This window comes from Oryctolagus cuniculus, chromosome 4 (genome assembly GCF_051225735.1).
Source record: "Oryctolagus cuniculus isolate XC-2025 breed Fujian yellow rabbit chromosome 4, ASM5122573v1, whole genome shotgun sequence".
Lineage (NCBI taxonomy): Eukaryota > Metazoa > Chordata > Mammalia > Lagomorpha > Leporidae > Oryctolagus > Oryctolagus cuniculus.
Window position 1 is genome coordinate 79,551,217 of NC_142870.1, and position 17,228 is coordinate 79,568,444.

A 17,228-nucleotide genomic window follows, 5' to 3' on the forward strand; every position below is an offset into this window, starting at 1 on the left:
GTAGGCATTTGGCACAGTGGTTGAAACACTGGGACGTCAGCATGTCGTGTTACAGTATTGGGGGTCAAGTTCTGATTCTGCTTCTGATTCCAGCCTGCTGCTAATGCACAACTGGGGGGCAGCAGGCGAGGGCTCAAGGAGGGCCCCTGCCACCCCCTTGAAGACCCAGACCGAGCTCTGGGCTCCTGTCTTCAGTTTGGCTCAGCTGCTGCTTTTGTGGACATTCAGAGTGTGAATCAGCAGGTGGGAGAGCTTTCTGTCTGTATCTTTGTCTCTGTTCTTCAAAAAAACAAAAGGTAAGTTTTACATTATGTATGTTTTACCACAAGAAAAAACATTTAAAAATAACCCTCAGTAAGATTAAATTTAACAGGACTACATGTAAAGTTGCCTATGATTCAGCAACACTGAAACAACTGTAGGACAGAATGGTGAAGATCCAACTTGTAACATCAAGAGATCTAGGGGTTTGGAGAGGCCACCTGCCTCACAGCAACCAAGGTGGTGGCAGGCGGCTATTAAAACCCACACTCAGCACTCAGCCATGTTGAGTCTCATTCCAATGATTATCTAAATGGAGTAGACTCTACCCTGGGATCAGAGTCTGCTAAGGACCCTGGAACCAGCTGAGTTTACCTTAGAAAAGGAAAAAGGAAATACTTTAAGGAATGTAAGGATACCATGTGCAAGAGGCATAGCACATGGGTCAAGGGGGCTGGCACTGTGGCGTAGTGGGTAAAGCCGCCACCTGCAATGCCGGCATCCCTTATGGGCACAGGTTCGAGTCTAGCTGCTCCTCTTCTGATCCAGCTCTCTGCTATGGCCTAGAAAAGCAGTATAAAATGGCCCAAGTCCTTGGGCCCCTGCACCTGCATGGGAGACCTGGAAGAAGCTCCTGGCTCCTGGCTTCGAATCAGCACAGCTCTGGCCCTTGCAGCCAATTGGGGAGTGGACCAGTGCATGCATGGAAGACCTCTCTCTCCCTCTTTCTCTGCCTCTCCTTCTCTTTCAAATAAATAAATCTTTAAAAAAAAGATAATGGGTCAAACCATTAGTTTTAAAACTATTCCTTCAAAAATCGAGAATTGTATAACCAGTCAGGCGCCCTCAGCAGCTGCTGTGCTGCCAGGCCCTGGACATACCCACACTGAGCCTGCCTAGGGCCACTCTCCAAAGGACGAAAGGCTGAGGTGGATGGTGGCCAGGAAGGACTCCCAGCTGCTGGGCTGTGGACAGGTATGCACCTGTGTCCTCCACATAGAAAAGGCATGAAACGAGCTACCACTCACTTCCTTGAGTTAAAATTGCTATAATTGGGGGTGGGGGGAATGGGCACAGGCTTCAATAGTACTTCTTAAAAATAACTGTCTGGATAGGTCTGATCTGATTTCATCATCATTTTAAAAAAATCATCTATTATTTTTCACTTTATGTTTCTGTGTGGGAGCAAACTGTTGAAATACTTACTTAAGGTATACTAAGCTGATCTTCTGTATATTAAGATAATCGAAAATGAATCTTGATGTGAATGGAAGGGGAGAGGGAGTGGGAAAGGGGAGGGTTGTTGGTGGGAGGGACGGTATGGGGGGGGAAGCCATTGTAACCCATGAGTCGTACTTTGGAAATTTATATTCATTAAATAAAAGATTAAAAAAAAAAAAAAAATAACTGTCTGGGGCAGGCACTGTGATTTACTGGGTTAAACCACTGCTAGGGACACCCGCGTTGCATACTGGAGTGCTGGTTTGGGTCCTGGCTCTTCTACTTCCAATCCAGCTCCCTGCTAATGCACCCTGGGAGGCAGCAAATGATGGCTCAGGTGCTGGGCCCCTGCCACCAACATGGGAGACCTGGATAGAGTTCAGGGCTCCTGGCTCTGGGCCTCGCCCAGCCTGGCTGTTACAGGCAGTTGGGGAGTGAACCCACAGATGGAAGAATATGTCTGTCTGTCTTTCAAGCAAAATAAATAAAAATTAAATTTTTTCCTTATCAAAGAATGTAAGACAGTAGGCAACAGTGATGAAGACCTACTGATGGCTGAATGGGGACCATGGGGATATTTCTCTGGCTCTGTCGTCCCCTTGATGGTAAGTACTTTCAGGGCCCGCATGTCATCACTTAGCTTCTTCAGCCCCGACCCGGGTCTATATCCCACAGAGGCATGAAATTAGTGTTCCTAAAATGAGAGAATAACTATTTCCTTTTCAAAAGTAAGAATGGGGAATCTTTTAACAAGTGGGAGCCTCCTTTCATCAAGAGCCAGTGACTCAGAGAAACAGAACCGACTGAGCGCCATGCAGAGAAAAGCCAGTTTAGCTTAGGAAGGGGAATTTTGAGGAGCAAAGGACCAAGGAAGTAAAAAGTTCAACTCTGCTGCTTTTTGAGCTGAAAACTAAAAATATACAATTTTATTATTTATCAAGAAAAGAGGGAAAAGCTCCGTGGCCCAGCAGGGTAAGCCACCACTTGGGACACTGGCATCCTGTATGGGAGTGTCAGTTCAAGTCACATCCAACTTCCTGCTAATGTACTGGGGAAGGCAGCGAGTGACGGCTCAAGTACTTGGGTCCCTGCCACTCATGTGGGAGACCCAGGTAGGGTTCCTGGCCCCTGGCTTCAGCCTGGCCCAGCTCTGGCTGTTGCAGGTATTTGAAGAGTGAAACAGTAGGTGGAAAAATCTCTATCAATCTGCCTTTCAAATAAATAAGTGAATAAATAAATAAATCTTTTAAAAAATTTTTTAAATGTCCTCAAAGAGTTGCACACAAGTGTTCATAGTAGTATTATTCATAATAGTGGAAAAGTAAAAACAACCTAAATACTCATCTCCATCATGTGGCAACTGAGTAACACAATGCACCATATACTCACACAATGGAGCACTACTCAGTTATTCACTACTTCAGTATTCAGAAATAGTGACAGATGTGAAAACACACATGAACCTCAATGCAGACAACCACACATGATACTTCATTTATGTGAAACACCCAGTCCAGGCAACTAGGGTTGAAAGTAGACTGGTGGTATAGGGGCTGGGAGTGGGAATTAACTGAGGGTGGTGTGGAGATGGAGATGCCCTAAGACTAGATTATGGGATGGTTGCACCTATCTATAATTCACTATGAAGCACCACACAGTACACTCACTTAGAGTAGGCGAATTAAAAATTATACCTCTATAAAGCTGTTTTTACAAAAGAGTAAGGAAATAAGCTTTAAATATATATCATTGCCTTTTAAGGGGAAAGGGGGGGAAGGGGGATAATGGGGTGTTACCAAGGCTTAGGAAGAAGGGGGAGACAAAAAGGCAGGTTTAGGATAGGGTGCCAACACTGCTGGAAAGCCAGGCTTCTGAGCTGCATCTTTACAACAATGGGCACGAGCAGCAGAGTGGGCGCGGGGCAGCCCTTCCCCCTGGGGAAGCCCTCCTGTGCCTGGCGCAGCTCACCGAGCACTGGCTATGCCACGCTGCCGACAGTGGGTTCCTACCCCTGCTCCAAAGCCAGGGAGGAGGCGGAGGGCTGTGGGCGGCTTGTGTCGTTTAGCCAAGGGAGTTTACATAGAAATTCAAGCTGGAGGAACAAATGAGAGCAAGAGAAAAACCTTTACACACAAATAGCATCATATGTTTGCCTTTAAAAGGCACAGGGAGTATCAGTACATGAAAAGCTGTCATTTTTATTACATTCAAAGAAAAACAGATGGTGGCACACAAGAAAGTCACTATTGTAGAAACCCGTTTTCCTTAGCCCACCATTGGAGCCCACTGCTCACCACTCTGGGTGTTTCAAAGAACCTCCCTGACCAAGCCTCACGGCCAGCACTCCTCCTCTTAAGCTCCCTTTCGCTTGTGAAGACAGGAGCCTGGTAAAATCCGGCAGTCAGTCTGTCCGGGTCTCCTTAGGCTGCCGTGACCAGGCGTTTCCTCACGGCACCTTCCGGAGCCTGAGGTTCGGGACCAGCATGGCGGCAGGCTGGGTGTCTGGCGAGGGCGCTTCTGCTGACTTGCACGTGTGTCCTCGCGTGCGGTCGGGGCTTGGGGCAGCGAGCTCTCTGGGCTCTCTCCTCACGAGGCCTTCAACACGTGCAGATGAGGTGAGGGGAGAGGGGCTGAGAGAGACACTTCAGTCCGCAGCAGCGCTCTGGCCCACTGGCACACTTGCTGTGAAGGGCTAGCCGGTGAATAATTTAGGCTTCGCACCACACGTGCCTTTGTCACACGTTTATCTTTGTTGTCATTTACAAACTATTACACATTGCAGGCTAGATGGCCCACGGTCAAAGCCTGTTCCAGATTCATCTGAGCTCTACCCCAGCTTTCCCTTCCTGGGCCCTCTGGACCACATGGATGCTACACTCTCCAGCTGTCCTGTGCCAGCTGCGCATGTGGAGTGGGAGGGTGTCAATGTGTCTGTTACCTATGGACACCAAGGACACCTTTGTAAGATCAGGAACAGGCAGGGCTGTGATGTTAAATCACCTTAAATCCCACTCCTCTCTTCGTGTGTTGGGGGGCAAAACAGACATAAAACGAAACGTGCCACTTGAACCATTTGGAAGTATATGATTCATTGACATTAAGGACATTCATTGTGCAGCCATTACCACTATTCATTTCCAGAATTAGTTTATCATCCCCCAAGTAAACTGTACACCTAGGGAACAAGTGCTCCCTGTTTCTCCCTCCTCCCCAGGCCTCAGCACCCACTATTTCCTTCCTGTCTCTGAGAATGTGCTTGTTTTCAGCGCCTCACACAAGTGGACTCACAGCTGTGTGCTTCTGTGTCTGTCCTGCTTCATTTCTAGGCACTATGCTTCCAAGGTTCATTCATTTTGTAGTGTGGATCAGAAGTTCCTTCCTCACTAAGCTCAATAATATTTCTTTTTATATATGAGGGTATGTCAAAGAGTTCAGGGAAAAATGGAATTAAACGATGTTTATCTTGGAGTAAACAATTTTGAAATTCATGCATACAAGGAGTCTTCAAAATGTTCATGGAAATGTGTATTATGAATAAACCATGCATTCTGTAAATACACAAACTGAGCAAATAAGTCAATATATTAAGAAAAATGGACTTATCACTACTGGAGGAGGTATTTACAAACAAGGAAGGGAGAATGGTAGAAAGAACACGGAGGTATTTATATATGAGGCTACAGTTAGAGGTCTTGATACGAATTCATGATCTCTCTCTACATTATATACATACACATTCATACACATGACTATGTCGCTATATAAGCACTTTCAGATGTGTACCTGGGTGAGTGAGAATACATGTATATGAGATATACTGATATATGTATACACATAGATATACAGACATATATGGCATGCCCAACCTTTCTCTCCTGAAAGGCCTGGAAGCAATGCCAACTCAGTAGCAATGAGTCCTTAGCTACTCAGATCTGGGTTCCTAAATACCACCCTTGACTGAAAGAAATCAGGGCTTCTTGGCAAAATGGCTGATTCCAGAGCTGGGCAAGGTAAGTACAAGATGAGTCTGTAAATCCTTTTGTGGCCGGTGCCGCGGCTCAATAGGCTAATCCTCCACCTAGTGGCGCCGGCACACCAGGTTCTAGTCCCGGTCGGGGCGCCGGATTCTGTCCCGGTTGCCCCTCTTCCAGGCCAGCTCTCTGCTGTGGCCAGGGAGTGCAGTGGAGGATGGCCCAAGTCCTTGGGCCCTGCACCCCATGGGAGACCAGGAGAAGCACCTGGCTCCTGCCTTTGGATCAGCGTGGTGCGCCGGCCATGGCGGCCATTGGAGGGTGAACCAAAGGCAAAGGAAGACCTTTCTCTCTGTCTCTCTCTCTTTCACTGTCCACTCTGCCTGTCAAAAAAAAAAAAAAAAAAATCCTTTTGTGCCAGAACATAAGGAGATGCTCAATGCATGATGGAGGGACATCAAATGGACCAGGACAAAGGGCTCTTCACTGGCCAAATCACAGACAATTTTTGCATCAAATTAAATAACATTATAATTCATTGAACTTTACAGGAATTCATTAGTCCAAACTGTTACTGGTCATGAAGGGGAGGATGGTTGCCAAAGTGAGTTTCGTGGGTTCTTTTCCTCAGCTTAGTATAAAAATAAAAAAGCTGGGGCCGGCACTGTGGCGTAGTGGGTAAAGTTGCTGCCTGCAATGACGGCATCCCATATGGGCACTGGTTTGAGTCCTGGCTGCTCCACTTCTGATCCAGCTCTCTGCTGTGGCCTGGGAAGGCAGTTGAAGATTGCCCAAGTGCTTGGGCCTCTGCAACTGTGTGGGAGACCTGGAGGAAGCTCCTGGCTCCTGGCTTCGAATCGGCACAGCTCCAGCCATGTGGCCATCTGGGGAGTGAACCTGCAGATGGAAGACCTCTCTCTCTCTTTGGTTCTACCTCTCTGTCTCTCTCTTTGTCTCTGCTTCTCTATAATTCTTTCAAATGAATAAATAAATAATAAATTAAAATCTGGGAAACAATTTGCAAAGAGGCGGAAACTTTTATTAGACAAAAAAGAAACTTAATTGATTGGCAAGTGACAGAACAAGCGTCTGGTCCGAGAGGAGAGCAGGCGGAGTGCCCGAGCGGGACACTGGCTTTGAGGGAGTGTCTGGGTTTTTAAGGCATTACTGCTTCTTTCACTGGGGCATTCTGTGGGGGAGCCCGTTGGACCGGGTGTCACATTCTGTATGTGGATTGGCCTGGGGCTCATGGAGATAGCAGGAGTCTCCTGAAGACAGCCTGTCTCCCCCTTAGGGGCTCAGCCCCCTCCTCTGCCAGCTCTGGGTGGAAGACTGCCACTTGAAGGCATGATTTAAAGCCACAAGGATTGCACAAGACAGCCTGGATCTCCTGGAGCGAGTCCGACTCTCCCCAGGGGCTCGGCCCCCTCCTCCGCCAGCTCTGAGTGAGAGATTGCCCCCACCCTGGAGGTGCGATTTAAAGCCGCAAGGTCACACCTGCAGCACAAGAAGCTCTTAGCGGGGGAGATGCCAGTCGGTCTGCAAACAAGCTTTCCAGCCACAGCTGGCAGCGGGTTTGTGAAGCACACTCCACCTATGTCTGAGGGGCCCCCGGACCCCCGGCCCCCTGGCCGCAGTGGACGGCCTCAAAAACTGATGAAAATAAAATCGATAAAAGAAAGAATTCTTTACAGTAGAATGTCAAATAACAGGTGCAAAAGAATAAAAATAGATGATTATCATTGGGTTACCATCATAGAGCTGGCTGATACAGGCAGGAGCCCATCCCACAAAATGTCCATCAATAAAATGGAGGAAATGGTGAATTGGAAGTGAGAGACCTGGCAGACACCAACAGAAGCAGGCGATGGAGACCGCTGTCACCAGGGGTGGGGTGGGTAGTCATGAGAAGAGCATGGCCTCGTTTTTGTGGAATTCCTGCCTACAATGCATGGACTGAACTAGTTCTGAGGGATACTGGATGGATCAAGGCTGGTCCCCTACAGAACTTTCTCTTTAGCACTGTGAAGGGCATGAGGGATGGGGCAAGACCGAAGGAGCCACCTGACACCGAGATGTAACACATATGTGGCTCCATCTCCCGCATCTCCTTGTGCTCGGCACCGGCCCACAGCCCAGGAGATGCCAGCGAAACACCTGCTCTCCCAGAAAGGGAAAGGGTCAGTGAGGCGGGAACAGTGCCTGTGGCTAGGCAGCAGGATTGTGGCCAGGCTGACCTCCTGCTCTGGAGAGTCAGGTGCAGGTGATCTGGGAGTGTCGGACACAGGGGTGACAGGGCACTGGTATGGCCTGCCCTCGACGCCAGAAAAGGTAAAAGGTCATCGGGATGGGGGGTTACAAGCAGAGACGGCAGGTGATGCGACACAACCGTGAAACACGATGGCGGGGGAATCCGCGTGAAGGGAACGTAGGAGTCCTTTATACCATTCTTGAGACTTTAAGTTTGAAATTATTTCAAAACAAGTTACTTTTTTATTTATTTATTTTTTGACAGATAGAGATAGACAATGAAAGAGAGAGAGAGACAGAGAGAAAGGTCTTCCTTCTGTTGGTTCACTCCCCAAATGGCTGCTACAGCTGGAGCTATGCCGATCTGAAGCCAGCAGCCAGGTGCCTCCTCCTGGTCTCCCATGCGAGTGCAAGTTACTTTTTAAAATCACCTAAGTACTAAGCAACCGCTCTAGGAGATACGATTAGAAGCAGGTACGGGCCGGCCGGTGCGGCTCAATAGGCTAATCCTCCCCCTGCGGCGGATTCTGTCCCGGTTGCCCCTCTTCCAGGCCAGCTCTCTGCTGTGGCCAGGGAGTGCAGTGGAGGATGGCCCAAGTGCTTGGGCCCTGCACCCGCATGGGAGACCAGGAGAAGCACCTGGTTCCTGGCTTCGGATCAGCGCAGCGCACCGGCTGCAGCGGCCATTGGGGGGTGAACCAACGGAAAAGGAAGACCTTTCTCTCTCTCTCACTGTCCACTCTGCCTGTCAGAAAAAAAAGAAGCAGGTATGGCCATCATCTGGTTTCCAGACAAATGGGGCTGGATGTGAAGCCTCAGAATCTGCTGGGAGAGGCGGCCTACGTAACCAAAACACTCAGGAGCACCCATAGCAAAGCAGTCCAACCTGAGCTCTATCTGCACCCCATTATTCCCGTCCCTGACTGGAAATACCCCCAGGGCAGGTCCACAAACTTGCTCTGAGGAAAGGCCAGCTTAGTTAAAACGCAAAATCAAGTTCTTAATAAGCACTTTAGATTAGGATAATAACGATGATTAAGTTAATGGTAGTTCCCATTAGCAGGGCTAATTATTCCTTGCGTAAGATAAGAGTAATTATGCATACATTTTCACCAGCTACTGTGAAACTATTTTAATAAGTATAAAGAACATATTCATTTCTATGTGAAAATTCAATTATATTTCTGTTGTAAACCTCAGGATATAGAAAAGAATTCAAAACAGTTATACAGAAATTTGTCACTAAAATTCTTTTAAAAGATTAAGCCATATTATCGCTATTGTATGCTAACATTTATTGAGCAGCAGGTGCTTTTCTAAGTGTATGTGTTAACTCTTAGAAACCCCTAGAACACCCCAGGAGGGTAACAAGTGGGTTCCTTAGGACCTGGAGCAAGCCAGAGCAGCCCCTCAGTTCGGGTAACTGAGCCTGACAAGCAGCCCTGACACCTGTCTCCCCTCCACTTTATCAGGCCCCTCTGTATGGTATTTGCTGCCTTCCTGGTTCCGCCTGACTTGCACTGGGCGGCTTGACGTCCCGTGTGGGCAGCAGTGACGTCTCACCTTTTCTCTCTCTTGCACCCTAGTGCTTGGCATACAAGATGCCAGGTATTTGCTGGAGGGGAAAGAATGAAGAAATCTCCGATGATAACCCATCTGCCCTCTGCGCCTGCGTGTTCTCCCACTTGATTGGAACAGCCTTGGGTGGGAAGTAGAGCACCCTAGTGAGAGAGAGAGGCCAGAGGCCATGGTGCTGGGGCCTGGTGGGCAACGCCAGCCAAGGGCTTAGGCTGGAGAACATGACAATTGTGATGATAATCTTGGTCTTCTCTAACTTAAGGTTTTTCAAACAAAAATGTTAACTCAGTTAGTTATCTATTTAAAAGGAGCTTTATTCTTGATAATAAAGATATTGAAAGGTAATAAGTATTGCTGCAGGGGCTTGCACTGTGGTGTAGTGGTGTAGTGGGTAAAGCCGCCACCTGTAATGCTGGCATCCCATATGGGTGCTGGTTCAGGTCCCGGTTGCTCCACTTTTTTTTTTTTTTTTTTTACAGGCAGAGTGGACAGTGAGAGAGAGACAGAGAGAAAGGTCTTCCTTTTGCCGTTGGTTCACCCTCCAATGGCCGCCGCAGCCGGCGCGCTGGGACCAGCGCACCGCACTGATCCGATGGCAGGAGCCAGGTGCTTCTCCTGGTCTCCCATGGGGTGCAGGGCCCAAGCACCTGGGCCATCCTCCACTGCACTCCCTGGCCACAGCAGAGAGCTGGCCTGGAAGAGGGGCAACCGGGACAGAATCCGGCACCCCGACCGGGACTAGAACCCGGTGTGCCGGTGCTGCAAGGCGGAGGATTAGGCTAGTGAGCCATGGCGCCAGCTTGCTCCACTTCTGATCCAACTCTCTACCACAGCCTGGGAAAGCAGCAGAAGACGGCCCAAGTCCCTGGGCCTCTGCACCCACATGGGAGACCCAGAAGAAGCTCCTGGCTCCTGGCTTGGGATCGGCCCAGCTCTGGCCATTGTGACCATGTGGGGAGTGAACCAGCGGATGGAAGACCTCTCTCTCTCTCTCTGTGCCTCTGCCTCTCTGTAATTCTGCCTTTCAAATAAATAAATAAATAAATCTTTAAAAAATATTGCTGCAGTGAATTAAAAAGAAGATATCTGGATTAATAATATTAGTCCTTTCACATGACAATTGTGTGCATAAAGTATCTTGTATGATTTAGCATTCATTAAAAATACACGAAAGGATACATGACAATCAAACCAGAAAATACTATTCCTTTTCTATGAAAAACATGTTCTTTTATAAAAAAATTAATACTCATTCCCCTTAAAGGAGAGAAAACCATACAACTATCTACAGGTTTTTTTTTTATACCTACAATGACAAAGAGAACTGGTTAAAAATTTACCATCCCAACCTAATAACTAAGGCCTGATTAATGTTTCAGCCTACCCAGACAACAGCTCATCATGAAAGCAACTTTCTGGAACGTGCAATAAGAAAAATGTATAAGCATGCAGTCAACACACAACACATGACCAAGTCTGCATTTAAGACAAAGCCACACATGCAGATCTGACTGCCAAATTCTCAGTAGCTCAACTTTAATGCCTACATGTGGTCAGCCAATTTTCTGGAAAGCAAGTCCCCTAGCCCAGCAAGGCACTGTATCTGGCCTCTTTAACCAAGTGCTACTTGACAATCAAACAGACTTTCAGACTTGCTGGCTGTATATCCTGGGGCAAGTTACTCAGTTTCTCGGAGCCTTTGCTTCCTCAAAGGTAAATTGGAGACAGCAGCCTTTGCATAGAAAAGCATATTAAGTGCTTAGCAAATTGTCTGCAGTTTAATAAACAGCAGTAGTTATACTTACTCCTTGAAAGGAAAAATTTAATTCAACACATAGCAATTGAGTTCCCACAGCTATGCTAGTCACTGCTGCAACTCAACACAACCTAGTACGTGCCTCTTGGACTTAACTATCAAGAAAATATGATGTAGTGCTGGTTTGCTTTCTGTTGCAAAAGTATTATTTAATGCCATCTCTCCCTCTCCTTGATGGTTAATGTCTGTCTACCAATCCTGGAAAGTCTGAGGGTCTCATTGGCCTTCAGCAATATTCTTCTCATTCTCGCCTCCAAAGAGCATGTTAACTGAAAAGTCTTCATGCAACTACTGTCCTCAACCCAACCCATCAAAATTACACTGCATCAGAAGGGGTGGTATTTAGTCTCAATCTTGATCAGACACAAAGTTATTTCAAAAACTTTATGGAAAATGTAATTAAAAGGTAAGTTCATCTTGATGAGAAAATTCTGAAATTTATGCATACAAAGGTCTTCCAAAAGTCCATGTAAAATGCAAATTATGAAAAAAGTACATGAATTTCCATTTTATTTTTGGCACCAAAATGTTTATCTTTTAATCCACAAAGTTTTTGAAGTACCCTTGTATAGGTAGTCTGGTCTAAGTATCCTACGAAGTGATAAACCTTTAAGTACAGCAGTAGCCCAGAGACCAACATCCCCAGCAAAAGGTCCCTGTGAGCCTCGGGGGGACATCGGGCAGACTCGCCCCCAGTCTGTGCCCATGTCTCCCAGTGTGGTGCCCACTGTGCCCACCCAACACAGCAGGGGGGAGTTATCATAGTCAGAAATGTAACTGAAATGTCAAAAGAACATGAAATGGACAAAATATGGTGTAATGTCATGGCTCTTTTTTTTTTTTTTTTCCCCCTGTGACAGTGTGTAATAACTGCAAAAACTTCAAGGGCTAGAAAATAAAAATAAAGACTGTAAACACCATCTCTTTGGCAGAAATATCAGAACCAATGGACAGAAATTGTGTTTTGGTTTGTATAGTGCTTTAAAAATAAATCAATCAGTTTTTGAAAGTGGAGTGAATTCTCAAAAATCTGGATTTCTGCTTTTGTTTAAAAAATTCAGACCGGGTAACATTGGATCTCACTGGCAATCTCCAGCTGGGTGCAGCCTGCCTGCTCTTGGGAGATGTTGTACACTCTCCACTCACCATGTTTTCTAGAACTTTCTTTTAAAACTCAGAGGTGGGATAGACATCTGCTGCTCACTGATAACCTGTGTCCCAGATGGTCAAGTATCACACAAATGTAATGCAACGTATTTGAAAGACTCTGACGTGTTAAAATTGATAAAGTACTATTAATTTCTTTTATTATTTTTTACACTTTCAGATCCAAACATAACTTTTCCTTGAGGCAACAACCTGAACGTGGGATTCCTTAAACCTTCAATCTGACCTAATAAGACAGCACCAATGCAGATGGCAAAAGAGATGCATAACTTGCAAGTCTTGGTTATTCTGGTAGTCAGCCAGAGCAAAATGAGGTCAGAGGCAGAAAATGACCAAATTTGTCCTGTTAAAAACAAACATGGCAGCAATCTGAAGAAAACAAAAGCTAAAACTCTGTAATGTATCAAGACTAAGAATTAGTTTCTCTCTCTCTTCTAACACACAAAGCAGGCCCTCTGCATGCAGACACACATATCCCAAGTCAAGTCTTACAAAGTCCTGAAGTGCACCAGGGTTTGACTCCAGACTTGAAAGGGGTCCTCGCTCTGGAAAATGCAGATAACTTAGTGATACGCCTTGCATAGAAGCTTCCGACTAGAGGATTTCTTGATAGGAGTAAGTAAAAAAAGGTTACTGAACCCTCTTCCCTGAAGAAACAGAAATACACTTTCATCTTTCATAGGAACAGGGAGGTGGGAATGATGTCTTCAGGTTCTCAGTGAGGAGAGGGTGTTGTGATGCGATGGGTTAAGCTGCCTCCTGGGACGCCCACATCCCTTATCAGAGTGCAGGTCTGAGTCCCAGCTATTCCACTCTGATCCAGCTTCCTGCTAATGCATCCCAGCGGGAGCAGATGATGGCTCAAGTGCTTGGGCCTCTGGCCACCCATGTGGGATACTGGGAAGGAGTTCAGGGCTCCTGGCTTCACCCTGTCTCAGCCCCATTTGTTGAGGGCATTTGGGGAGTGAATCAGCGGATGGAGGATTTCCTTTCTCTGTTGCTCTGCCTTTCAAATAAACAAATATTTTAAAAAAATCAATAAACATTAAAAATTCTCAATGAGACCAGTTGCCCAATTGCATTCACTGTGCAGGACACCTGCCAGGAGTTGAATGTACTAGTATTTGTCTCAAGTTTATAAATTTTTAATCAATACATTTACTTCAAAAAAGCTACAGGATATAAAGGACTGTTCTGGCAAAGAAGCAGGTAATAAAAGCTCCTCCTCCCACATATTAAAGGTTTCTAAATGATTATTAATCAATGCTTCAAAAAATGCCACTCATTGTACTGTAGAGCACATGTTTAAAAGCTATTGATAGAAATCAATTTTCAACTTTCCTTGGCGATGCAGGTGTGTTTCAGCCATGGTCACGATGCACGCTGATCACACCTGTACAGCACGAAATGAGACTCTTCAGCTCACTGGCACCCCCATGACATCTCTGAGTCACTTAGGAGAGGAAAGGCATGGGAAAGGTCTTCTCAGGGCGAACCTGGGACCTGGGACCATGAGGCCATGCTGCCCGCCTCTGAAAGGGGAGGCCAGCCTGCGGCCCCGCCGTCAGCCACCGCCTCTGCAGTGGATGAGGGAAACACCACAACCATCTCCCACACCTGCAATCAGCTTCTGCAGCAACTCACATTTATGTTTTCAAACATTCCCTTCACTAAAGAGCACAGCGTACCAAGTACACTTACTATGTTCTTTGAATGTTTCTCTGGGGAAAAAACCACAATCATTCATACATACAATCTGAAATGCATAGGAAACCCTAAGTGACTGAAATCAAGAGGGAAAAATGGCAAATAATGCCACACTCCATGGCCAGAGGTACTCTGTCCAAGGTGGGAGCGTGCAGTCCAGGTGGCTACCTAGGTTACCCTGAAATGCAGCTCTGCAGCCCCCCCCCCCCCCGGCCGCCCTCAGCCCTCAGCAGCGCTCACTATAGAAGGTTTCCAGCTTCGCAGGTGCTCTTCCACTGGGCAGTGCTGGGTGCAGGAATAACCAAAAGGAACTCCCAGGCAAAGTGTCAGTAACCACCTTTCATCACTACACAGTCCTCAAAAGTTACACTTTTGGCTTGAAATAAATATTCTAAGTACGCAACTTAATTCATTTCCTTTGGAAACCAGGGTGAAAGCTGGTTTGAATGTCAGAACTTACTCACTGGTGACTCTCCCCTTTCAATACGTGACGCACAGCCCAGGCCACAGAGCTTGCTTCCCTAACTTGTTCCCCAATCCCCGCAGTAACATGTTACTATAGTTGAAACCACGCAGGCTCCGGCCCGCAAATCTTGGGGGCTTATTTGAAAAACCAACATTTTAAGTCCAAGACAACTTTTCTTCCTTTCCTTTCTCTTTCCTTCCTTCTCTCCCTCCCTCCCCTTCCTACCAGCCTCTCTCTCTCTCTCTTCATTCCTTTTCCACATGTTGCCAAATGTCCAATGCCAAGCATGTCTGTTAATCTCAGGACTGCAGATAACCAGATTTTGCTCTAAACAGGCTGCAATACATCTATTAAGATACTACCACAGTAAAGACACAATCTGCTGCTTGAAAAGGATGCATGCCATCAATAAGCTTACTTTGTCAGAAACTGCATTATCAGAAACAGGTGGAAAGGCCAGATTGTGGTGCAGTGGGTTAAGCTCCCATACTGGAGCACGGATTTGAGTCCCAACTACTCCACTTCTGATCCAACACCCTGCTAATGCACCTGGGAAAGCAGCGGAAGATGGCCCAAGTGCTTGGGCCCCTGCCACCCATGTGGGAGACCCAGGTGGAGCTTCTGGCTCTTCAGCTTTAGCTCTTGGCTTCTTGTCCAGTCCTAGCCATCGCAGCCATTTGGGGAATGAGCCAGCAAGTAGAAGATCCCTCTCTGTGTCTCTTCTTTATCACTACACCTCACAAATAAATAAATCTTTAAAAAAAAAAAGGATCCATGGAGGAAACTCCACTGATGCCTTCCAAATATCGATTAAATGGGAAAGGGGTTAATATAATATTTTAAAAGACTAAAACGCAAAGACACCAAAAACCCTAAAATCTCTGAGTCCTAGGGCATAGGGAAAGGAAGAGGCTGATCAGAGCCCATGTCAGCAGGACAGCATGGAGGGCAAGCTGGGGCAGGCCCAGTTCCTGGTCCTGGAGGAACCTAGTGACAGGAGACACTTTGCTCCGGTGCTGGGAGTTGACCCCTGGCCTTTCCTCTCCTGAGCGAGATTTTCCCAAATAGATATCCGTGCAGCCTTCTGGGGAGCCTGCCTGGTGCAACTGCCTCTCTCAGGCTGAACTGACCGCTGGGAAGAGTATACACCAGCTTGTAGCCTTTGGGGTAAGCAGAAGGAAAGACGCCGAGAAGCTTCGAGTGTTGGGGTGTTGGTGGGGGCACAGTGCCCTGGGGAGGAGGGTGCAGCCCAGAGCAGGAAGAGGTCCACATTAAGGACGACCCGATTTGCTGAGCTCGGAGCCTGCTCCACTGTGGAGTGACAAAGAGGGGTTCTGCTGTGTGCGAAGCAGCGGCAGTGCGGGTTTGCAGGCTTTGAGGAGGTTTGTTGGTACACCTGACTTTTCACTATCAACAGCCAGGGAGTTCCAGTGTTTTCCAAGAGCTAAACAGGAACTAAGACACGGAGGAAAAGATGCAACAGGGGGTGGCAGGGAAGCTCTGTGGAACCTCAAGGGTCTCAGATTTTTCCGTATTTTGAAATTCCCTAATATTGTGAAATCTCTTTACATAGTACCAGAAGATGACGGAAAGGACTGGTAGAAAACCACTGAGAAATGGACATTCTCATTTGGCAAAGTCACCTGTGTTAAGTCCAGGTCATGGCAACTGGAGCCTCCAGCTAGGAGCCGAGGCCCGCTGTGGGGGTCCGGAAGCACCGGCGGCAGGAATGGCAGTCCCTGCTGCTGCACTGGGCTGGGAGCTGTCGAAGGCCTGACAGGCCCCGAGTCCCAGCCAAACAAGAGCCTCGTCTATCTCGAGGAGTGGTGCTAATTCTGAATGCCAAGGTGATGCAAATCCACCTCCAGACAGATTTAAAATAGCAAGGAAGGCAAGAGATGGAGCAGGGCGGGGGATTTCTGACATTCAGCTTCCAAAGGGGCCCTGTGAACTGGGAGGGACTATCTCTGTGGAAAGGGCACGGGCACCAGAGGCCAGAGTAGGACTCGAACTGACAGCACCCTGCCCGACATGGCATCCCACTTCCTTACCGGAGTGGCGCTGGTGGTGTGTGCTGGAAAGACCATGACATGACCATGAGGGTCAGCGAGAGGCACGTGTGGCCACAGGAAACATGCAGACAGGAGAAGTGGCCTTGAGCGGTGGCAGCGGACGCCGCGGGCATGCTGTGCCCTGGCCCGAGCACCCCAGACAAGCAGGCAGCACGGCACTGGCCAGGTGGCATTACAGTGGGAGTTTCTCTAGTGCTTTGGTTTCCACGTGAAGGCAAAAGAAGAGGCAACGGGGCAGGAAGGAGTACTGGTGCACATGTGCCGGAAGCGGCATCCCGAGTCGGGGCCTGTCCCAGCTGCTCCACGAAAGCCGCAGCCAGGACTTGGGCCGGTTGGCACCGTGGCTCGTTCCAAGGCCCCTCTCGGCGAAGCTCCCTGATGCTCTCCTATGTCACAGGCAGTGCAGATTCAAGTGCTACCATTTCACAGATGAGAACAACAAGGCCCAGCGAGTTCAAGTGGTTTGTCCCAAGTCCCAGGGGAAGTGTCTAAGCCGGAACTCAACAATCTGTCCCACAAGTGATGCGTGCTGAGGCTCCATGTCCGAGAACATGGCGTCCACAGAGTCCCGATTCCCTCGAAGACACCAGAACCGCCCGTGGTGGATGAGACTTCTTGAGAATCCCCAGGAAGAGCGAGGCCTGCACTGTGTTTCCTCAGGCAGAGGTCATCTCTTCAGCCCTTTCAGTGGCTCTGGCAGGCGACAGGAGGCAAGTGCC

General features: G+C 47.7%; 1 protein-coding gene across 5 annotated transcripts in view; it reads right to left on the reverse strand.

Annotated features, from left to right (window-relative positions):
• HACD2 (3-hydroxyacyl-CoA dehydratase 2) overlaps nucleotides 1-17,228 on the reverse strand; it is a 99,576-nt gene that overhangs the window by 13,296 nt on the left and 69,052 nt on the right. For 2 of the 5 annotated variants that reach the window (XR_016233142.1, XM_089331819.1), the window contains exon 5: nucleotides 12,757-12,809. The exons of the other annotated variants lie outside the window; for them this stretch is intronic. Coding sequence is in view for 1 of the 2 variants with exons in the window: in XM_089331819.1 (XP_089187945.1) it covers nucleotides 12,757-12,809 (53 nt within the window). In the remaining variant the exon portion in view is untranslated. The remainder of the gene's footprint in view (nucleotides 1-12,756; nucleotides 12,810-17,228) is intronic. 5 annotated transcript variants of the gene reach the window in all.